The 25198-nt window shown below is 41.8% G+C and overlaps 1 protein-coding gene across 6 annotated transcripts in view; it reads left to right on the forward strand.

The window, feature by feature from the left end:
• arvcf (ARVCF, delta catenin family member) overlaps positions 1-25198 on the forward strand; it is a 135715-nt gene that overhangs the window by 68962 nt on the left and 41555 nt on the right. For all 6 annotated transcript variants that reach the window (XM_022751889.1, XM_022751846.1, XM_022751871.1 and 3 more), the window contains 4 exons: positions 9942-10125; positions 18958-19075; positions 19205-19376; positions 23775-23846. In XM_022751889.1, coding sequence (XP_022607610.1) covers positions 9942-10125; positions 18958-19075; positions 19205-19376; positions 23775-23846 — 546 coding nt within the window. The remainder of the gene's footprint in view (positions 1-9941; positions 10126-18957; positions 19076-19204; positions 19377-23774; positions 23847-25198) is intronic.

Genomic DNA, 25198 nt, shown 5'->3' on the forward strand with positions numbered 1-25198 from the left:
TTCCCTCTCTCACTCATTATCCACCCTCCTTCGCTCAATTTAATTTTTTCTCTCCTTCATTCACTATCTACGCGCTCGCTGTTTTTCTTCCTGTCCTCTCTCTCTCTCTCTCTCTCTCTGTCTCCAGCTTTAGGTTTCCATTGCCAGTGCTCTGGCCCCAGTGAAAACAGGCCAGTCACAATGCAAGCTCAGCTTACAGCCTCAGCCCGTGTGGCTAGAATTGGCCGTGTTTTTCTACAATTAAATATAATTGGGGGTCTTTAAATAGAGGCCCCTTTTCTTAGTCCATGTGTTTTAAGAGTTTGCCATTGGAGTTTGTGCTGTCCCTGTAAAACCACAGAGAGCTCTGTTTTCTGCAGGGGAAACGGGTGACGTGGAAGGAACCAAGTGGTTTTATTTTCCAACACACAAGACAGACAGACAGACAGACCAGTGGTTCATATTTTTAGAGCTTTGTGCTGTTCAGAGTAATTCTGTTTTCCCTCTCTCAGTAGGCTCTGGGCTGTTTGTGCCCTCCAGCAGTTCCCACTGTGGAAATGTAGATTATTAAGCGAATTTGTCTCTAGTTTTTCCTGCAGGTAGTGTCGAAGTTTGGTTGATTGCCAGTCAGGCAGGTGCTTACTGCACACCTTTGGATGAAGAATCTATACAGTGCAAGGTGGCGGGCCTGAAAGATAAAAGCGCAATGATGTGTAGATACATGTCTATATGCCGAAGCTTTGTGTTGTTTTGTTCTGAGTTTAACATAATATATGCTGCACTATTTAGTGGATGTTTTTGTCTGAAGCTAAATGAGCGCCTCAGAGAACTAAACACACACAGGGTGTTAATAAAGCAACCAACAAACAGTACGATGTACTTACCTCAGACCATTTCAATATAAATTCTCCTTTTTTGTTCACATGGGGGCAGCACAATAAGTTACAAACATAATTTTGACCCATTATTACCTAGTGAAGTTGTTATAACTAATGTGTTAGTTGCCTGTCTACTCATGCAGCAGATAAGTTGCAACATTAGAATTGATTTGCAGTCATGAAGTCCAGTCTTCACTCTGCTTCGAGCTTTGTTTAGGTCTTCACCAATTCCTGCCAACCGGCTCTTTACCTGCGCAGTGCTCCAACATGTTCACCAGTTGGTCGCCATCTTTGTCTGTTAGGTGCACAGTGGGTCTATTGGAGGTTTTTTTTCTGCTGAGCTAGAACCAAAGTTGATGAGAGCAGTGAGACTTTGTTCATTTGTGGCTGTAAAACCAAAACAACAAAATAAAATGCTCAGCAGAGCTGAGGACAACTGCGGAGTTCTGTAATTATTATTTAATCTGTGGGTCTTTTACTAAACCTAGTCTCCACATTACATCAATTGTTAATAGAAAAATATTGATGAAAATATGTTCTTCATCAATTGATACCTGAATGTACATTTTACAGCAGTAGGAGAGGTACATACATTTTTGAGCAGCCTCCTGGAGCAATCATTTTTCACACAGTCACAGCAGGAAAAGCACAGGTGTAATTAATAACATTATTTAGTAATGGCTGCATTCCATTTAGGTTTCCAGATCCCTCCTCTGATGTTTTGCATGCAGGCTCACTTGAATGGTCTCACTGAGACACTTGATGAGATGTTGGCGTTATTAACTGCACTTGCCTTCTTCCTGTTATGACACTCAAAATGTGTCTGCTGAGAAAAGGATTTTCAGATACTATCAGCCAATCTCAAGGCAGATATGAAAATGTATTTTAAATTATAAATCACAGTGGACGAAAAGGAACCCAGTAAAAGACACAGATTTTGTCACATTTCTCATTTGACCCAGAAATGCTCTCGAAACAGAACAGGCTTCACGTGCCCACTTTACTGCTTCTTGGAAGTTGCTAAATTTGTGGATGTGGGGCAGCAGACGCAGCCGTTACTTGTAAATCACCGCTTAGCTGTTGGCAGCGGTTTTCTCCAAGGGCATCGCAAGGACGGTGAAGGACAGTGATTACTGCACTCTACTGTATTCAAATCAAATCCCAGGAATACTCGTGTCTGTAGAATACAAATCTTAATTCAATTCCCGAAGACACGTGCAGCAGTGATCGATGTGTTTTCACTAAGTATGTGATCAAACACACTGCGTCACCTCCACCATGTTCCACGTGTCTGACACTAACTGGACCTAAGCTGATTCTTAACAACAGGATGGTTTGGGCTCAGTGTACTGGTCTCAGCTCAGATTCAGCACATAGAGTGTGTTCCTACCCCACATACACTTCCTGTAGGTGTGACTCATACTCACTGACATACAGGTCAACATATCTGAGGTCCTCCACCATGATCCATGAGACAACCTGCAGAGTTCATCATCCTCTATATGTGTGTGTGTGCACGTGTGTGTGTGTGTGTTTGTGTGTGTGTTTGTGTGTCTGGACAGCATGTGTTGTGTGTGTGCATGAATAGCCCCTCCTACCTCATAACTGCTTTCTGGGGATTCATCTCACACACACATGCACACACATTGTATAAATCTTCCATTTCTCTTACTTAACTTTCTGTTTGCTGTCACGGGGAACAGTTGCTGCGGTCTCCTCCCTCTCTTCCTCCTTCCATGTCTCTCCAACGCCCTCCGTTTTTTCCAAACTGCCTCACCCTTTGTCTTCACCACGGAGAGTGTAATGGATGGTGTAAGGGGTGAGGAGGAGAAGGAGAGGAGGGAGGAGAACGGTAATGGGCAGAGCTAAGTTAATAGTCTTGCTTGAAGAGCAACATGCCTGCCAGTGGTGCCTGGAAAATTGAATTAGCCTCAGCCACAGCTCCAGTGCCGTTCCCAGTCCCTGTCCCAGTCCCTCTAGCCCTCACACCCAGGTATCAGATAGAGAGAGGGGGATGGGTATAGAGGGAAGGAAAGGGAGTAAATAGAGAAACAGAGCGTAAGCTTTTGTCTACACTCAGATCACATCTTGTCTCCTTTGCTCCTCATCCTTCCATTTACTTTGACTAACACACACATGTTTTGATCTAAGCATTGTTAGCTTATGTCAAGCTCTGACAAAAATCTGACAAATCAAAAGTGCCTGTTTGTGGCGATAAAAGATTGAAGAGGCAGGTAATAATGTGCATGTTCAACTTGCCCTGCAGCTGGATTGGATTTAAGACAAACCAAAAGCGGATCACAGGTGTGCAGGATTGTTGCTACATACAGTACATACAGATGAAACCCCCCCCGTGTATTTTCTTATTTATGGAGATTCAGCCATGGCAAATGTATACATACTCTCTCAGAGGTCTGGAGGTATTTTTATAGCTGAATGGGTTCTGTTTACATGAATATATCACATTATATTTTACAACTTGTTTTGCACATTTACTTCATTCCATGCTGCTCTTTAGATGGTTTCCTTCACGACCAACTCAACCAGACTGTTTACCCCTTTAGAACTTTTCTCAGCAGATAAACAACATTAATAAACCAGGGAGCAATAACATTTTTAGATCTTGAAAGCAGTTTGACTTAGTTATGGAAGGTCATGGTAAAGTCTTAGCATTTTGTATTTATGGCCCTGCTGGGAATCCTGTCTGTATTAGATAACAAACTTGGGAGAAAGCTAACCTGGAGGTGGAAATAAAACAATTCCACAAATCAGAGCTAAGCTTTTTTTTTTCCCCGCCTTGCTTGAAAGCACACTCAGAACTGTAGGCAGGCGGTTCAGAGAGCAATCATTTGTGAAACAGACGTGTGTTTGTTTGGGTGGATGAATTTTGTTGGTTGGTGTCAGACCAGTTTCATTAAATGAAACACTAAGAGCACAAAAGAAATGATTTTGATTTTGGAACAAGCGAGTATCTATTCATGGGGATTGAACTCACTGCGGGACAGTGTGAGACCGAACACAACAACACTGCCTCTGGCTAATTTGGTGCCATAGGCGAAGCTTCCACCGACAGCCCTGAGGGCTTCAGTGTTGTCATAGTCAAATAACTTCTTGATGTTATAGTCTCATTCAACTTTATTCAGCTTCACTCAACGTCTGCTCCATGTCCTGTCAGCCACACAATGTTCAGTAGTCTGTCAGTGAGTATGTTAACATAAGGACCGTCGTGGTCTGCCCCGAAGGGACTCATTCTCTCGACTTTTTGTTTGAATTTTTGTTGATTTCCTGTTTTATTTTGAAGAAGCGTTCCTTGTGTTTCCACTGTTGTTTTACTGCCTGTCTTTGTCTTGTTTTCCCTCCGCTGTGATTGTCTGCCCTTCCCTAATGTGTTACACCTGTGTCTTGGTACCTGCTCTCCTTGTGTGTATTCAGTCTCTGTGCTCCCAGTTGTCTTTGTCAGTCCATCTGTTTAGCTCCGGTTTTTGCCCCTGTTGAGTTTCCTCCTCATGCTCCTGTTCAGTCCTCCTTGTGATTCCTTGTGTTCCTGTTATACTTTTATGTTCCTGAGTTTTCGCCTTGGTTTTTGGTTTTTGGTTCGTTGATTTCCTGCTTCCCAGGACTGGACATGCCTCACCCCTTTAAGTAAGACTTTGTGTTTTTCCTTTGGTGAATAAATCCTTGAAGCAAACCAACCCTGTCTGAGAGTCTGCATTTGGGTCTTTAGCATCTTAATCCTGACAAGGACTAGTAGCCTACTCGCAAGCTGCCTGCGGACCTGATTCTAATGTTATCTAAGTTTCTCATCCTCTTCTTTTACTTTTACCTTCTGACCATGTTCTTTCCCCTCAAACCAATATTAATTCTAACTCTATTACTGTCTGCATAATACAGCAACAATTGCACACATAACCTACACTAAGCCTGCATTTGGAAAAATAACCAGCGTCACAGCTATTCTTGGATTGTTCCTTGTAATATTTTGCATATCCATATGCATATTCTTTCAGTCCATATTAAGTTGTTGTTCACCGGTATATGGCTGCTATTTATCTATTTGGTGACTCAGTGGTTTACTTGCTAACTGTGCTGTGTAGTTTTAGATTTTTGAGGGAATAATTCAGCAGTTTAATGCTCAAAGTTAGATGAGAAGATTGATACCACTCATGTCTGTATGCTAACGCTAACCAGCTGCTGGTTATAAATTAACATTTCCTGTATTGAATATGTATCTGCATATTTCCCCAAATGTTGAACTAGTCCTTTAAGCGAGCACAGAGTTGGCATTCATTTTCAAAGGAACCTAAATGAACTCTGACAGTCTCCTACCTCTTTCAGTATGTATCGATGGAGCGTCTTAAAATCAGGTGTAATTTCTATCAAACAAACCCAAACTCAGTGTGAGTATGTTTATTATCAGGTGTGAAGTGAGTCTTTGACATCACAGTTGCTCAGTATCTGCCTCAGTCCCTGTGAGCGAGCAGGTCGTTCCTGCCACACCCACCTCTGACAGTCTGACGGAGGACAGCAAATGGAATAACGGCGTCACAGCTCTGAAACAGTGGCAGGACGTGGGATGGAGATCGTCACTTCCACAGCTCCTTGTCATCTTTAATAACGTTCTGTCTGTGGGCTGTATGCCGGTCGTACTTGATGGATCGCAGCCACGGCAAAGACATGCCTTTTCCTCCCCTCTGGCATATGTGATCAGTGTAAAGCTGACTGATTCCTCCGGCCTGAGCAGTGTTTCAGCTGGAATAGTGCAGGTGATGGGGGACAGCCCAGGGGGGACGGAGAGATACTTTGTGCATCAAGGCTGAGGAATCTTTCTTTACTTTGAAGCACTGAGGTTTATATGAGCCCTTGGTTGTTTCTGCAAATTGCTTTTTTGCTTAAGCACTGGCCAAGGCAAGACAAGTTTCAGATGGATGCTGCTGTATTTCACAGGAAATACATTTGCAGCCATGTTGGGTTTGGACTGTTGATGTTTTATGATGATGTAGAAAAATAATGCAACAATAATCTCATAGCAGGCAAACACAAGGCTTTTACATCAGGCTTCAATGTTGTCCTTTTAGTAACAAGTTTTCTTTATGCTCTGCTTGTCTTTGTTAAGCCATTGCCAGCTGCCTCCTTGTGTGTAGCCTGCATGTTGGATGTTGCTTGTCACATCTAAAACTAATGCTAATGACACAACAGTGGGGGTAATCAAGCTGTCAGCCTGGCAGGCAGGCATGAATGTTAGCTAGCTGTCATCATACCAGAGTACACACACACACACACACACACACACACACACACACACACACACACATCCCAAGAGCACATTTGTTGTTAATTTGATTTATGCCTGGATGCTGATACTCGCTCTCATTGGCTCTTGTGACTTTGGTTGGAATAAATGACAAAACTGACCATGTGAAAGAGGACGGTGGAGGAAATATGCACCAGAGCAAAAAACTTGACTCTCACTGCAATGCAAAATTATATAGATATAAAAGGCCCATTGTTTTTAATATGGATTCTATGCTCTTTTGAACTCAAACATCACATATTTTAACTTATTTTATTTGGATTTAATTGTGCTGGGTAGTTCATTAGCATGAAATTAAAAAGTCTAAATAGTGTAGCATTGGCTCTCTCATGTTATGTCAGGAAGGGGTGGGGGGTTGATGGGGTAGTGAAGAGACAGGAAACGTGGGAAAAGGGAGGGCCTTTTTTTACTTCATCATTTTCAGCCAAAAGCACTTAAAAGTCCCATATTTTATGCTTTTTCAGTGTTTTATTCGAATAATTGATCCATAAGAAGATATATTTGTGGTTTTAAGAGCCAAAAACCATCTCAATGTAGTTTTACATCTCCTCTCTCAGGCTTCTCTCTGGAGCTCTAGCTACAACAGGTCAGGGAGCCAATCAGAAGAGAGGAGGCTTTGAGCCTTTCCTCTGATTGGCTGTTTTTTGAGTGATCGAATGAAAATATAGCAGATTTCAGGTAAACACTCAAGAAACCAAATTCCTTAAGGTTGGATGGTGGGTCCAGGTGGGTGGAGCTTGGGGCATGGCTGAGAGTGGTGACTTCTCAGTTGTGACATCACAAAGTTACAAGTCCTGACAGCTGGTTTTAAGGCTCAGTTTCTGAATACAGGTTGTGTGCATTTCTCTGTGGACTGAGCACTTTGATACTTTCACAGTATTAATATAGAACCTAGACCTGCTTTATAATAAAAAAAGACATGGAAATATGACTTTATACAATATGGGACCTTTGTGCAAACAGAGGAGATAGACCAAGCTACAATACTCACAATATGCAATAAAAGCAGAAAACAAACGTAAATAATACTAGTGTCATTCCTTCAATCACAGCTTCAGTGATATATGTTTAAATAACATTTCAGCTTGTGTTCCTCCAAGTTTAACGCACCATGAAGTGCTTATAAAAAAAGAAATCAACTTTGAATTTGCAGAGATGAAATTTACAGTAAACACATGAAGCACAAAATTTAAAACAGTGTAAATTACCTGAACATTCATTGTTTTAGGCTTTGGGGAAATTTTACTCTGAAAGTCAATGTTTACTCTCAGGACATGTTCTGTACCCATCAAACTCTGTGAAGTGGATAAGAAGGATGTGATGTTATTGACGGTCGTACAAGATCTGAGGAATTCCAGAATTTAGTAATGCTACAGCAGATCATACACACTGTCCAAAATGTTCAATCTCTCCCTGCACTAAGCTCTTTCAAAGTTCCATAAACATGATCTGTTAAGCACACAGGATTATATAAAATTGGCCTGAGAGTGTGTTCAATATCCTCCATCACACCTCGTGTGTGTGTGAATGTGGCCTAGAGTGGAGCCACACCTCAGCTTGCACATCTAATAGCTTCCCAGTGAGATACTGGAGGCCTGGTAGTCTGTGACGCACAGGAAGCCGGTCGAGTCACCTACTGTAAACACATTGGGACTGGAGGTACAGTGTATCTGTTTTGTCTGATAGTTCGGTTAGGACAGATGTGATGGGAGAGAATAAAGGTCATAAACCGCCTTCAGACTTCAACTATAACACTGTATGTGGATTAGTCTCATCAGTTTTTTTCTTTCAGTTTCTTGGCGTAGGAATCCAGTTTTCTCCAGGCACAACCACACCAGAAGGACTTGAGTTATTTTTAGTGTGGGTCTGTCTGCTGAGACTTTTTTTTTTTCTCTGTGTGGAGAGCATGATTTAACAGAGGAAATATTGACTGTCTGGAAAATGTACAGAAACCGTTTTAAAGAGCAAAGCGAGGAAGTATGACAGTTTCACTGCTCCGCTAATGGTCTGTTATTGTGGGGCAAGAGGGAATCATAGACTGTGGGTGTCTGTACACGTGTGTGCACAAGTGCATTTCTATAATATGCAGAGTGCATTTCTTTGAGTGCTTCTGTGTGTGTGTGTGTGTGTGTGTGTGTGTGTGTGTGTGTGTGTGTGTGTGTGTGTGTTCCTGTATGTGTGGATAATTTTAACGCCCTAGTGCCCAGTTATTGTTCCTTTGGTCCAGAGGTTTTCAAAAAGGTGCACCTCCCCATTGGGGAAGAACACTGAAAAGGTGTTGTAGTTTGGCCAGTTCACAAAGACAGGACGTAGTTAGAGGCAGCAGTAGACACACAGCACATGGAGGCAATTAAGGTGCTTTAAGCTCCAATAAAAAAGTGCCCAATTACCACAGTTTGCATCAAAAATAACTTAAATCAAATCTGGGCACACAGACATGATACACACATTTTTAAACTCAGTGGGACACTTTCTGATGATATAATTAACTCTGATAAATCCACTTAAAAGACGGTCATTATAATCAAAGAACATGTCTGAGAATCATAATATTTTAAAATTTTCTTCAGTATCAAATAATCCATGGAAAGTTGTTCGTATGTCCATTGTTACATTACAAATAGCTAATTCAGTATACATTTAATGTACATACCTTTAATGTTCATCTCGCTTTTAAAAGGCTAAAGCTATAGCCCACAGTAACTCAATGAGGAATCCATAGCAACATTATACTTCCTGTTTACATTCCCTAAACTTTTACTACAATAATTAACTAAATCGAAGAATAATAGACAAACAATAATCATACAAGTCCCAAATCTTTTCAGCTGTACAAGCAGCGTATTAGGAACCATAGTTGGCCGTGTGAGGTACTGTAGAGCGACAAAGAGAGAGAGACCCCTGAAGGATGGCTTAATAACCCCTGTGAAACATGGACTTCAGTGTTTTTTTTTTCGTTTTGTTCTCCTCAAACTGGAAGCTGGCTCACTCCACAGCCTCCATGTGTCTGATCATCTCATGCTGATGCTTTAACACAGCATTTTATTTTTGTTTGGGTTGGCTGCTTGGCCACGCTGCCAAAAATGGCCTCCTCTCCACTTTATCTGCCTGGCTGCCTCTCTTTTTTGTGAAACCTCAGGATGCACATATCCAGCAGTATGAAATAGGCTGCCTGTTTTAGAAATGTGCAGGTAAATAAAAAAAATGTTCTTTCTTCTGCTTGGATTGTTTGGAAGAGAAGACAGTGTGTTGTCTGTGTTAACAGAAACGCTAAAATAGATCATTTACGTCGATCCTATGCACACAGTAGCTACAGACATAAAGGATCATAAGGTGAATGAAACCTCACTATTCCTATAGCAATATTATGAGAGCAGTATAGGGATATCACAGTGAGATGGCTTGATATAAACCCAGTATTGATTACAACATAGTGGTACTCTGCTGAGCTCTCATGGGAGAATAATAATAATATTAAAATGATTTTTTTTCTTTAATACAGTCCAATATGTCTAGCTGACATCACGACTGGCTAAGGAACAACCAATTTTGTTCCATTATTTCTTTTGAAATGTGGTTTACTGCCAGTCTGAATGTGGTTTTGATTTGCAATCTTAAAGTCTGCGCTCCAATTTTACATTATATCACATCAATATCACTTTCTTTCTACATTTTTTCTCACTCCACATTCCCTCCCTCTTTCTTGTCATTGCTACCTATTCCTTGTCTTTTAATTTCTCTTTTGTTCTCCTTCCTCCTCTGCTTCCCTCCAGGAACTCTGTGGAATCTGTCATCCTATGAGCCCCTGAAGATGGTGATCATCAACCACGGCCTGCAGACCATGACCAACGAGGTCATTATCCCCCACTCAGGCTGGGAGCACGAGCCCAACGAGGACTCAAAGCCCCGCGATGCCGAGTGGACCACCGTCTTCAAGAACACCTCCGGCTGCCTCAGGTTGGTTTATACATGTACCAGGTCATTGTTTCTCATCCCCAACATAATGTAGATTATTTATATTGTTTGATTAGATATTCATTTATTGATTTAACTGTATGGAGTCATGCATGTTTGAGCGATGCATTACAGGCAGGGAGAATTGAGCGATCAGAAAGATTCTATGGAGAAATGGGAGAAAAGTTTGCAACTGAATCATTTTATAAGAATTTGAAAACAGTGGGTTTCAGGTCAAGACTCCTACTGACTGAATGGTTGATGTCGGATTTGTTTTTTTGTGACAGTGAACTGTGAATCTTATATTTCACGCTGGGCTCTTGGAAATACAAATAAGCAGTTTTCATCATTCTCTGACATTTTAAAGGCAAACTGACTTATCGATAGATTGAAACTCTATAATATTGTAAGGTCTTGACTTTACGCTGTAAAGTGCAGTGAGATCATTTTTGTTATGATTTGGCGCTTTATAAATAAAGTTGAACTGAATTGAAGAAAATAATTGGCGATCTTCTGATTATGAAAGTCTAAAGTGGGAATGGCACCAAAAAAAATAAGCAAACAAATTATCAATTTAAACAAGAAGTTCAACTCATTCCTCCAAATATCAGATGTGAAAATTTAGCAGCAAAAATCCTTGGCTGCATTTATCAAATGGATGAAAGCCTGGAGCCGTCTATTGGAGCTAAGGCAGATGGACAAAACTAATTTTAAACCAGGAAGGACACAGACATTAGGCTAAATTGTAGAGACAGATGGCAGATTTATTCAGGTTGAAGTTTATTCAGGTTTACAACATGTGGACGGAGATCATCCTGGAAACCATTCACACACACCCAGAGCCTTTAAAGATTGTTTTCATTACCATACCAGTTGAAGCTGGGGACAGGTGTCACATATATGAGTCTACATATGTGCTCTTGTTCACCCTGAGCCACAGTCAGATTTATGTTCTTCGGAGAATTTATGATGCGGCAGATGCTGAGTTCCTCCTGTCACAGTCTGTGCGTGTGTGTGTGTGTGTATGTGAAGTGTAATGTGTTGAATGTCTGTCTGCAGTGGCTTTGCTGGGTGACTCTAAGAAAACATAAAATTATTTATGACATAGCCGTACTTGTGACTACAGCAGCTATGGGTTATCACTTGAAAAGACATCTTATCTTATCTGCTGTAGTTTGGGAATTAATTTGTAAAACAAGTTACAATTAAATAATCACACAAATGAAGTTTAGTTGTTAGTTAGTTGATAAAGCTGAGTGAAGGTAAACTGAGTCCACAGTGCAAATCATTGCCTCATGACAACAAGTCAGGATGTTTGTTTAGTGTTTTAGGATTGTACTCCTTCCTTTTGTTACAAAGACAACATCAACTCTTGTGTTAGCACACACACAGTGCACACACTCATACACACACCAACATATAGTCAGTGTGCAAGCAGCAGTTTAAACTGAACAGTAATGACTGGAGCCTGCTAATGTTGTAAGCATCCAGCTCATGTTATGAGCTACGTTATCCTGAACAAGCTAACATTAGCCTTTGTGAACGTTGTGTGTGGAGCGTTGCTACAACAGATGCCAGCTGTTGCAGTTTGCAAACAATAATGGAAACATTTCAGGACATGAACATTTTGACGACATGTTGTTAATATACAGTCAACAACAGAAACTCACTCACCCTGAATTCTGATGCTACTGTAGATGTCGTATTTGAAATGTTCTGTGGCATCGCTTGCGGACTGGCCTTTGGTGGTCGTCTATAACTTGTTGCTGATGATCCGTGTTAAATGCAAAATATCTCTGGTTGGTGTGTTTTTGTTTCCACAAGTCGTGGCAGACCAGTTGCTGTACATGCACTTTCTGATGCCATTCCATGTGTTGTTATTGTATACCGGGCCTGTCTTCTTCTTTTCTTTTGAGTTTGATGTCAGGCTAGGTCACTTAGGGTCAGGTAGGGTTATTATACTGCCTTCATCAGTCCTGGAAGGATCACATCTCCAGTACCTACGACATCTACAGCACCTTCAGTACCTAAAGTATTATAGAAAAACAGTCCTCAGCTGGTAACAGCCCTGTGCGAGCTACACTCATCCCCATCACTGAACCTGGAATGACTGAGTCACACTCCTCTGCTTTAACTGTTTTCAATGACTGCATCCGAAATGAGTTGTGCTTAGGTCAGTCTTCCAAAATGGTGTTAACGTCTCCATTTCCACATTGACACACCTCATAGTTAAAGTGGTGTGACTCACACAGCCTTTCATCTGACCCGTTCTGGTCCATTTGTTTTAAAAACTGAAGGTCTGCTTTAGTCCTGAGGGGCTCTAGTCTGAGATAAAGCTGCATCCTTACCTAAACCCCATACATACTGTGACATTACAGTTGCTCTCGGTTGTCTTTGCAAACCCGCCACACTGTATTTGGCTGATAAAATAAAACAGAGATGCATGATGATTGTTTGGCTTGAACCTGTTAGAGCCACCAATTAGCGGTTTCCTGCTCCCCAGTTGACCATTGACCTGTGGAGAAACCATGTCAACAATAACGCGGCTACATTTGAAAATATGTGTCAAACACGGTTCAAACTATACGATAAAGTCTAAACGTAGTTACATCACCATACAGTGTATTATTAGGTCCATCAGTTTATCAGTAAAAACAGCTCCCTCATCACCACATGGGGAAGAGAAGCAAGCATCTGTGGTCATCTGACAGAATTAACATAAACATGTCCATAAAGACAGAAGATCAGACGTCTGGACGTTGCTTTGCAATGAGCAGTCAAAGGACTAAGGCTTTTTCATGTTGCTGTATCAGTAGAGCTTAAATAACCAGTTGATTAATCGATCAATTGTTCAACAAAAACTTCTTCTGTAACTATTTTGATAATGATTTCATTGTTTAATCAACTAAATTTGACTGTTGGTCAGACAAAACAAGCAATTTGAAGATTTCAGCTCAGTATTTAGGAAATGATGCGTGTCATTTTTCACTGTTTTCTGACATTTCATCAATCAAATGATTAATTATTTCAAGAAAATAATTATCAGATTAATTGGGAATGAAAACAGCAGTTCTACATCAGTTATCTAAAAGCTTCCCTGATTTCAAAATGATGCACTTTTGCATGTTTTGTGGACATGAGCATCAGCCGAGTTCCTAATATTCAAATTGAAGGCAACGTAAACGTCAGACAAAAATCAAATGTACCTCAAAAACTGCAAAACCTCAGTCAAACATCCTCTCTGCCTCGTTCATTTAAATGCTGTCACCCACTGAGGATGACAACTTGAGCACAGCGATCTTGAATTCCTGTTATTAACTTCCAAGTAGTTTCTCCCCTCTCCAAGTATATCTTCACTTCTAGCTTTCTCGCTGAATCTGTCATTTTGTCTTCAACCCAGAGTGACAGACTGTAGTAGAGTGTAAGACGGGGAGTGTGTATGTGGGTTATCACGCCTCACGCCTGGCTGCTCCGTCTCCTCCCGGGCCAGCCAAGCCTGTCTAGACTGTAATCCAGGGAAGAAGTTCTCCTGCAGTAGGCGCTGGTTGAGATCCAGGACAATATAACATCCAAATCCAGCTCAGGCAGAAAGTTCCAGAGTGTATTTCACACATTTTTGCATGGCATTAGATGATTTCCAGCCAGCTTTCTCAGACTGTAGAAAGTGCGGAAACTTGCTTGTAATTTTAGAACATTTTCCGCTGAGTTGAAGAGCAGCATTAATGAACCAAGAGGGAATAAATGAAAGCGCTCTGATAGAGCTGAGGAAAGTCATAGAGAAGTCATGGAATTTTACATCAGGGCCACAGTGGGAAACCTGCTCTGTCTGCTGCCCTTACTCTTTCTCATGATTTCTTTCATTATGTCACACTCTCTGCTTTTCTTTTGCTGTGTATATATTGTATGTTTTTCACCGTTTTTTTCCCCAAACACTTTATCCAAACCTCATCACCCCTGATGCCACATGTCTCATCGCTGTCACATATCACAATATCTCCCTGTCACTCTCATTCCCTCAACCACTGATGGCGCTGGCAGAGGCACTGCTGACGAGAATATGTCTCCATGGTAACTGTAACCAAGCCCACAGTTGCCTAGACGCAGGGGGAGAAAGCGTTAATGCCAGGGAGAATCTGTTTACTTGTGCCAACTGAGACGCAGCTTACACCTCAATCAAGCCAGGGATAGTTTTATTATAATGGCCTCTGCTGTCGATACGGGCCATCTTATTTATAGTGTTTACCCTGTGGGCTCAGTAAGGGGAAACAGTGTGTTGTCGGGGGTGAAGGTGAACACCAGGGTTGGATATCAAGAGCTCTTTCTGAATTGGAACTGGTCCCAGTGAAAGAACAGACTTTTTTTGTTCCACTATCAACTGCTGGGTTTCCATGGGCATCAGTGCTTACACAGGTGTGGTGTTGATAATAATAATGTCAGATCAGAGGTAGAGTTTACTGTTGTGGATCATTATAACAAAAGACAAGAATAATCCAAGGACATGGAATCACTGATCAAAAATAAACTCATGTGAAGAGAAAGCTTTTTTCAAGAACACAGAATTTTTCGTGTCCCATTAGAGCTTCCTCTTCTGTTAATCTCTCTCTACCTCCTGCCTGTCTGAACACCAGTGGTTTTAGAGCCGTCAGTCGTGTTGCCCCTCGACTCTGGGACTCACTCCCACAAGACATCAGTAATATTGACTCTCTTCCTGTCTTTTAAACACACCTCTTCAAATTTGCCTATTCTGTCTAACTCCAACACTTTCCTGTAAATCATATTTCTTTTATGCAATTATATTTATTCTGATTTATTTTGGGTTTTTATGCCTTGTGCTTGCTATTTTAGCTTTCACTGTGTGCTGTAAGGTGTCCTTGAGTGCCTTGAAAGGTGCCTATAAATAAAATGTATTATTGTGATTAATGGTCATAATGGTTCAGAATCACATTATATTAAGACATCCAACTCAAGCAAAAACAAATGTCCGACAGCAAACACTTGAGCACATGTGCATGTTTATATATTGGTCTTTTTGGCTTCACTGGCAGTGTCTCTCTTGGGAAGGCGGTGTTAGTCACTCTGTCGATGAAATTTGGCACACATATCCAGATTGCCCAGAGGGTGAATCCTAAAGACTTTTCATTCAGCACAACCAGCAGGTTAAAGTTTTCATTTATCCACTCAAATATCTCGACGTGTATTTGAAAAACACCTATTTCAAACTAACCCCAGCTCGTAGGCAGTGAAAAGCCGACATGAGCAAAATGTCAGGCTGATTTTGTTTCTAGCAGCTTAAATATGACGATAATAAAGATCAGCTTGGCTTCCAACACACTGTATTTTTCTCTTTTCATTCAGATAAAATGAGAAAGATCTAAACGACAATAAGATAAGAGGCTGAATCAGAAACGGAATCAGAATCGATAAAACCTAAAAGATACCTACCCCGGGGTGCACATATGGTCATTTCAGTGTTGCCATTGACCTTGCAGGGCGATAGCAGAGGTCAACCGCGTCTCCATCCATCTCCATCAGTCTCCATCAGTCCTGCTCCGGTCTATTCCTCCCAGCTGCTCTATTGTCCTCTGGTGGCCACATGACTCTGAGTGACCTTCACACCCACACTTCATCTGATAAAGCGGACACACTATGGACACATCCAGATCACAGTGACGGGCTGTCGGCGTCTGTGCAGATCCAGACAGACCTCTGAATGCACACCCACTTATTCATTTAGCCTCTGATTATAAAGTGAAATAATGAGACCAGAAAGTGGCCAAATTGTCCTGTTTTGCATGATGCCACCAAAAACTGCAGTGAGTAGTTCAGTCTTTTTTTTCTTTCTACCATGAGAAAGAACAGCAGAAGCACAGCGCACTGACAACTGTCTTAAACAGCTTTCTTTCATGGAGCTAACTATTTCCTGGTTAATAATAAAAGACCTTGTGCTTTAGAGGAGATCTGCACGTCTTCCACTTCTGCACTTAGTCGTCACAGTGAAGAGAACGACCTTGTCCTCACAGACCTCAGTCATTGTTTTTTCCTATATTGTCACTGTTTTCTTTGACTGTCAAAATATTGTCATTAATTAATTGCGTTGTCATAGGGAGAAACATATCTGCTGTTCAAGGAAGAAAAAAAGAAAAATGTTGGAGATGCTGAAATACACCAGAACTGGTGATGTGCCTCTTAGAGCTAAATGCTAACACTTTCAAGAAGAATATGTTTATGGTTAGCAGGTATCCTGTAATGTGGAGCTAGATGAAAAGACAGCGGACCTCTAGCGTTATAACAGTTCATCCTGAGGGCAATGTGAATTTTTGTTCTATTTAATAGTTAATGAGACATTTCTCTCAAAACCCCAAATGGTGACACTAGAGGAAGCGTCAGGACGTCCCCAAAGTCTTCTACATATCATAGACCAAAGTGGCGGACGGACTGCCCAACAGACCAACACTGCCAGCCCTGAAGCCGTGCTGCTAGCATGGCTAAAAATCCAGTCAAATGGATGGTTGCTGGTTGTCATAGCAACACTTTCTAGCACGCCAGTTTTCCATGTGCACAGGAGCCAGAAGTAGCAGATATCGGAGTAAGCGATGGAAGGTTGTCACTGTAAACACAGACAGAGATGACCGAACTGGTTCTGACCCAAAGAGCTGAAATTAGATTGAGCTGAAAGCTGCTCGGATTGTGGGTTTTTGTGTGTTGGGGACAATTAGCTGTCCCGCACCCGAATGCCTCATTTGCAGGGAAAAGCTATGAGACGCAGCCTAAATTGATACCACTGCCACAACACTGCTTAAAAGCTAGATAGAAAACATAATCAATGCATGATTTAACCAATTTACAAACGTATTTATTTTATTCACACACCTACATAACCGATTACTGCTTAAGTGCTTAAGGATAGATGTAATTGGAGCTGATGTAATACGTTAAAAAAAGCAAATGCATGCAGCTGAACTCTTTATGTTTGGTAGCATTAGTAGGTTACTCACCTGGAGAGGAAGTGCGGTAATACAACAACAGATGGTCCACTGTTGGTGGATCAATAATCATCAGTGCTTATAGACCTTAACCCCCACTAAAAACTCAACATTACACCACCAGATAACCTGTTCCAAAGACAACAGCACCTTCCCACACCGTCTCCACTGACAGATGCACCGTCCATAAAGCTTCCACCAAGACAACTGCTCCCTGAAACACTCCTGGAAATGAAACAGCTGACAATAAAACTCTTCTGTCTGTCTGCCCCCAAACACACTCCTGTCAAATAAATCCAAGGCGGGCGCTCCTCTGGATCCGTTTACAGGGACGGTGGTGACTGTTTTCTGACAGCTGAAGACGGGTGGGTTTGGTTCATGAGTGGGTCCAGATGGCCGGTGCCGTCTGCCTTGTCTCTACCAGTGAGTGCGGGTCTGCACTCCATAGACAAATGGCATAAATACTCATACACGGTGTCAGGCAGGTGATATGTTTCTGTGTATAGGGTTCTGCCCATTTGTGAAGGTCAATAAGTGGATGTGTGTGCATTCTTAGTTGTACATTAATAATTAGTGACCACAGATGGATTATTCTTAAATCATTCAAATATAGAACAGTATCGATCGGCCTTGCACTCGTGTCCTTTGTTGTTAAACTGAAACATCGACATGTGCAGCGGCGTTGGATGCGATGTGTGTTTCGGTCCACACAGCACTATGAAGCACTCCGGCACTGCTTACCTCCGCAAGGCTGCCACTCTGCCACAGGACTAACTGGGGGTCGGCTAATGGGATTATGTGGGTTGGAAGCCCTCATAAATGAAGTCCCTGGAGAGGAGCAGGGAGCCCCAGCTATCCCTTAACCCTCTTTAAAGCCTTGCCTTTCACAGTCAGTCAGACAGCCGCACTAAGACTGCACCCGCTCTGCTGCTATGCTTATAAAGAGCTGCTCAGGGCGCTGGCTGATGTAACAGGGATGGCATTTCCCTTTGTACCAAAAATGAAATTTATATTCATCATTTTCTTAAGATTATTTCTAAAGCAGTTGGGATTTCTTACATTGTACATTAGAGGCAGACAGGCCATGGGTCACGTGCAAAAGCCACAAAATCACACGGTTGGTTTGGACTGATATCTGCCTTTTTTTTTTATCTGCCAGTCATCGTCAGCCAGTTCAAACACTTGCCTTTAGAAACCTGAAGTGATGCCAATGTAGCACACCAAGGAAAAAAAAAGTGATGTCACTGTTTTTATGTTTAATTGTTTTTTATACACTGTTCCTGATATTTTATTGATGTATTTTTTGTGATTGAAATGACAGAGTAAACTTGAACTAAACTTAAAATTCCTTGCCACTATACATAAAGTGGTAATAGTCGTAGTTGTAGTAACAATAAGACTTCTTGGAGTCGTAGTAATACGAGTTGCAAATGGAGAATTATAGTATGCATCAGCAGTTTCTCAGATTTTGAGGGTTTTATGTGATTTACATGTGTTTACATTTAAGATGATTACCATTGTCTCAAATACTGACTTTTGACAACTGCAAAAAAATCAATAAAACCCAAATGCAGCTTGGTATGCTGTCCTGTATATATACTTACAGCAAGTCAGACCTTTGAATAATACAAAACTTCCCTCACAATCCTAAAATTTTGATGATCTGCTGTAGAAATTGCAGAAGAGCAAATTCAGAGCAGCTGTTATAGTTGATGTTGATGTTCCTCTACATGGCCTCTTTCATGCTCACTGACAGTGTGTTTGTGTGTGTGTGTGTGTGTGTGTGTGTGTGTGTGTGTGTGTGTGTGTGTGTGTGTGTGTGTGTGTGTGTGTGTCTGACTTTTTCCTGTAGAAATGTGAGCTCGGACGGAGCAGAGGCTCGGCGCAGACTGAGGGAATGCGAGGGATTGGTGGACGCCCTGCTGCACGCTCTCCAATCAGCTGTAGGGAAGAAAGACATGGACAATAAGGTAGGACAACAGCTGTACAGTATACGGCGTATGTTCTCAGTCTTTTGCATAGGAATTACTGAGCTCATATCGAAGTACCACACAGATGTACTTTAAGATGATGACGTCTCTGCTTCTCTTTCCTCCCAGTCTGTGGAGAACTGTGTTTGTATTATGAGGAACCTGTCCTACCACGTCCACAAAGAGGTGCCAGGGGCAGAAAAGTTCCAGGACCCTTCAGTGCTACAGGCCCCCGGCTCAGCGGGACCACAGAGGAAGAAGAAGGATGACGCCGGCTGCTTCGGAGGAAAGAAGGCCAAGGGTGAGAACGAGGAAAGAGGGAGACAGATGAAAACAGGATCGCCAATAATCATAATCATAAATATGAGGAACTCCAAAATCAGATTTCTGCCTCTTCAATAAAACACCTACTCTTACAACTCTTACTTAATTAGTTGTAGAATTGCATAAAAACATTATGGTGATTTTTATTTCATAACAGGCAACCCAGGACCAATTATAAAAGTTCCTTATAATTTATTATAATGTAATTTTGCTAAAATGACTGGAAAGAGATACATGTAGTGTTTTCAAAATCTCTTTTCTTTTCTATGATGAAATCCGTAAGATGTAGAAACAGCTGACTGATGGCAGTGCAATACAGAAACTGAGTAGACCGCATAGATACAGTTCTTTCCTTTGTTGTGAAATATGGATGGACAGATGTCCAAAGTGCAGTTTTGAAGTTTCACATGAAAGTCATTTTTACATTCCAATCACAGGAATCCGCTTCATCACTCGCTGCTGTAGGGATTCAGACAGAAAACAGTTCACATTTTGAAACGTCTCATCACTTCAGTTTCTACTTAATTTCATCAATTACAATTATTCAACATCAATTGTATTGTCCCATTTGATGCTCGGTTTGTATACAGGATTTAAAACACATAAACTGTAAGTGAAGGCATCGCACGCAGCGACTAAGTCACATAAACATCAGGGCACTGACATTTCAGTATGTGTACATTAACACTGAAAAAAGAGCATCGTTCACAATTATAATACATATTAAATATTTATCTCCGTACGAGCCACACGTCCACAGAGTGTTTTGTGTGTGTGCAGTCATTACAGATGAGGCGGTTTACTGCGTAACTGTACCCTCTTACCTTCCATACAAGACTATGTTGACACCTGAGTTCTCTTAAATGACTTCCATAATGGACGCCTATCATGGCGCCGTCTGCCGCGTCAGGATGTTTGCGTCGTTACAGACTCGGTTTAACAGATGTGCCATGCACGTATGTGTTGTTAGCCACGTCTTAATCAGCGCTCTCCCAGGCTGTTAGCTAAACGACACTGTTATCTCCCTGCTGCACAACAATAATGGCTGCCATTAATCAGTCAGCCAATGAGGCGTTACTACCAGCCACTGACCCCTGACTTCTAACGACTCATTGGAGAATCAGGGTTCAGGGGTCAGGACAACACAGACGCTAACATGTACACAGATTTATAAAGAACCCAATTAGCCACACGAATGCTCCAACACATGTACACACACACTAAAATAATGAGATGTGTTTAGCTGCTGCAGACCCTGAAGGTATTCTTTGAGAAAAGAGGCTCAGGTACAGAAACATTAAACGCAGCTATAAAGGAGCATGGAGGCGGGTAGTTAAGCAACACTGTCGGCAAATGTGCCTGGTTACCTTAAGTAGGCTGAGTTTGGCCTCGTCTACAGTTTAATGTCACTTTCAGTGTAAAGCATAACATTATGATCAGCACGCGCTCAGCAGCTCATGCTTTGTTTTAGCTAATAAACAGTCTGACTCTTGGTCGTTATTTCCGTGTCTTTGAGCACATTTCTGTTCTGCCTACACACTGAAGCACTTATACAAATGATGTGCTGTTTTTATGTATGTGTTTCACTGTTCTGGTCTGTCCTGCTCTCATAGCTGTAGAGGCTAATTCCTTTCTTTTCTAGTCTTTCCCCTGTTCCTTCTTTTCTTTCTTTCCTATTCCCTCGCTACCAGGTCTTTATATCTTTTCTGGCTATTTCTCCCTCTCTCTAAAAAGCCATTCCACTGATGCCAACTCTTTGAACTCCTTCCTAGACAACACCTATGGACTGCTAATGGCTTCCTATCTTGCCTCTTTTTTTTTTTTTTTATATATCTCAAAAGTACTCCTTCCTTTTTCTCTGTTGGTCTTTTTCTCCTTCTCCTTCACTCCTCAGTAAAAGATGACTCCTCTTTGTGTTTCACATGTATTGCACAGCTTCTTGACACACACACACACACGCACGCACGCACGCACGCACACACACACACACACACACACACACATCTTTTTCACCATGCCTCTTCTCTCTTCTCCCTGCTTTGTGTTTTTTGGCATTGCTGCTGCTTCCTTGGCTAACTATAGAGGAATGGTTTAATCAAGGTGAGTGCCCCCCCCTTCAACCCTTCTCACTTCAGCTCTCCTCCTCCTTCTCCTCTCCATCCTCCCACCTCTCCTCCTCATCCTCCTCCTCCTCCTCCTCCTCCTCCTGTCCCTTTGCTGTAGAACATAGTTAAAAGTAGGTTTGGGTGTCCTCCAAAAACCCTGAAAAACTTCCAAGGACTTCAGAAAATCTGGGTGTTTCACTCATTCCACATGCATTCCTTCACCATACCTACTTACCTATTGTAGCACTGAGTATTATAGTCTCCACCCGTCCCGATCCTCACAGTTTGTTAGAAGTAGTTCTTCCTTAGTCTTATATAATAGGTGAAGGGTAAAAAGCAGGTAAGTCCATTGGTTATCGTCAGGATGTAAGTAGAGCTTGACTAATCAACTGAATCAAAGATGCAGGACTGGAAATTAAAACCTGAAATCTATCCCCAAACTGGTTTTTGTCAGAGTCTGTGATTGAACTGAGTTGTGCAACTTTTTACTACAGACTGTATCCAACCTGAACCTCATCTCTGATCCCTTTGTGTTGTGTTTAAGCATAAATGTCAAGCTCTGCTGCAGGCCCTGTTAGTGTATGTGTGTGTATGTGTGTGTGTATGTACAAATGTGTGATCAGATTTGAAGCCGCCAATATTCAAGATTTTGTGCCAAAGTTCATTAACCTTGAAAGTTAGGGTGTTTCTGCTGGTTGGAAAGGTCCATTATTAACATTCTGAGAACGTTTGATGAGAAGATTCTCTCTCATGTCTGTGCATTACTGATGAGGCCAGAAGTCACATAGCTTAGTTTCTCTAAAGAATGGAAGTGGTAGTAACAGCTAGCCAGCGGACAGCCTGCACACAGACACAGTGCACACACTGTTGGTTACCTTTAGTCAGAGCCAGAATAGCTGCACCCCCACCCCACCCCATCCCCCTGCTTCCAGTCTTTATACTTGTCCAGGTTGTCCACACACTGAAAAATGGAAAAATTCAGTGTGTGCTCAACTCCACCTTTTCCTTTGTTTGCTTCTTTTTGTCTTGCTCCTCTACCCACTGCACCTTAGCCACCTTTTCCTTTTGCATTAAAATGTTTTTACCAGTAAAACTAGCTCAGCACTGTTTTTTTTTGTGGTCTGCCACAGTCACACAGTTCACACACTGCAGTGGCAAGCTGAAGAAGTTCAACCAGGGCCAACAGCCAGAACATGGCGGTGTTTCTGCTGTCTGTCTGAAAGTACTTTCTGACCGTGGAATAGTAAAAAAAAAACCGTCCTTGGAGGCCTGTGGTGTGCATACCAGACCTCGAAATATGCAAAAATGAATATTATATTGATCCATATTAGAATCATTCATGATTGAGATTGAGCTTCCCATGATTAATGCAACATTGATCCATTATACAGTAAATCATTTCACAGGAGGACAGCGCTAACTAGCTAATATCTTATTTCACATTTAAAAAAACAAAACAAAACAAAAAAAAAAACGAATTATTCTCTAACCTTGATTTAGGCAACTTAAATGTATGAGCTTGTTTCCTGAATGGAGGTGGGGGTTCAGCCCAGAGGGAGCGCTTCATAACTTCCTCTTCCCCCAGCCCCAGTGGCCGTAAATTTCACCTCCATCTAGTTAAGGCATCAGCCTCTCTGTCTCTGTATCTCTTTACCGTCCCATGTCCATGTCCATGTGCATGTGCATGTGAGATGACCGTTAGCTGTGCTGCAGTCAACCCCACCACCACCACCACCCCACTCCATTTACCCTCTGCCACTGCATTATTCAAGGTGTGTTGAAGTAGAAGTGCTGCTGTTACATTAGAGAAGTGTGTGTATGTGATTGTGGAAAGAAAGTGTAGTGATTTACTGTACATGTGCGTGTGTGGCCTTGAACTCAATTCAGGGCGAGGGCAGAAGACAGCGTGTATTCTATATGTGTGTTTGAACATATCACGCTTCTAGCTTTCTGTGTTGTGTGTACATGCATACATTCATGCTTAATTGTTGGTAGGTGTGTAGTGTAGACCTGGATTAGACCGATATGTGTTCATTTTGTACAACCCCCATTGAACCTGCCTCACATTGATCAGCTGTAACCAATCTATATACCAATATAGTTCTATTAGTGGACTTTAATCCTTTTGAGATGCTCCATGACCCAAAGAGAATGATATCTTTCCAAACCCGTATCGGTCTAACTCCCGTATCTACAACTTTGTCCTTTCCAATCCGCTTGTCTCGGGATGTGACACTGACATCGTCTCCCCTCTTCTCTCTCCTACCCAGGCAGGAAAAACGGTGAGAACGACAAAAACTACGACACATTGGATCTGCCCAAGCGCACAGAGCCGTCGAAAGGTAGGCGCTCGTCTGGCAAGCAGCGCGTCCCTGTGTTAACACTTTCACTGCTGAGTGAGAGTACTCCAGAGGAGAGCCAGTCTGTAAATAACTTGCTGTATTTACATGTCATCCTGTAGAGGAAGACAGAGGAAGATCTTTGTCTCCAATGCTGGCGGAGACATGAGTGTGATTCGTTTGTCTGACAGCAGGTCAGGTGCGTTGGTCAACAAAAGTGTGACAGAAAAAGAAGTCTGTTCATTTTGAAGGTTTTTGTGCCTCCAGTGTGGCAGTCGATTGTTGGCAGCTTTTGAGCGCATCCGTTCTGGATGCCATGTTTTTCTTAAATACTGCAGCAATGCACCGGAGCACAAGTCAATAGGGTTGTGCCGATAGACCATGACCTGAGTGATCGATGATCATCAGAGTGATCGCCGATAGCTTTTGCCTTTGTCAATGTCAAGACCATGTTTTGCTTGTTTCCCCATTAATGCGTTAACTTATTATCATTATGCACACACACTCTGACCAACCTACTGTCCTTTAAGCGCTGTTTGGTGTGTGCAGGTGCTGCACTGTGATTTAACAGAGCGGAGGAGATCATAGACAGACGGACAGAACACGTCACTGTGGTTTCTTAACCTGCTTGTTTTTTGCAGTACTAAATAGAACTTTTGGCCCAAACAGGGAAGTGAAGGGACAGTCAACGAGAGAGGGTGGGAACTGAAAGCCAAGTGATTATTGAGAATGCTCTGGTTATTAATGCTTTGTTTGTTATGACAGTTTCGTTTAGTTTTAACATGGCCAGTATTTGTCATTCTATTGTGGCAGTGTTCACTCCAAACAAGTTTTGCGCAGCACGTAGTGTAGCTCATCCTCGCTTCTGATTTGAATTTGTTTTGATTTTGACTTGATTTGCTGATTTTCACTGTGAATTCATTGATTATCACAAATATTTGAGCTTTAGAAATGTTTTTTTTTCCTTTCTTGACAAAAGTTCGATGAGAAGACTTAGCATAAACACTGGAAATGGGAAAAAAAAGCTGTCTTGGCTCTGTCCAAACATACCAGACTTTGTCCAACAGCAGCTCTACAACTCTAATGTAAACATTATATCTTCTTCATGTAGAGGTCAGTGGATTTCGATGCTGCTCTGTTAGCCTGGAATTTGTTTCTACTTGAACAATTGGAGTAAATATTACTCAACATCATTGAGTTTTATTGCATCACTTAACCAATCTCAGTATACTGTACTATAATGAATGGACTATTGTTTTTACTCGCGTTGTTTAGTTGATCAGCCTTTGTAGTCTGGACCCCCCCCCCCCATCAGCGCTGCAGCACTTTGCCAGCTTTTAATAGTCTAATTCGCT

This window comes from Seriola dumerili, unplaced genomic scaffold, assembly GCF_002260705.1.
Source record: "Seriola dumerili isolate Sdu_G_001 unplaced genomic scaffold, Sdu_1.0 BDQW01000017.1, whole genome shotgun sequence".
NCBI classification, from domain to species: domain Eukaryota; kingdom Metazoa; phylum Chordata; class Actinopteri; order Carangiformes; family Carangidae; genus Seriola; species Seriola dumerili.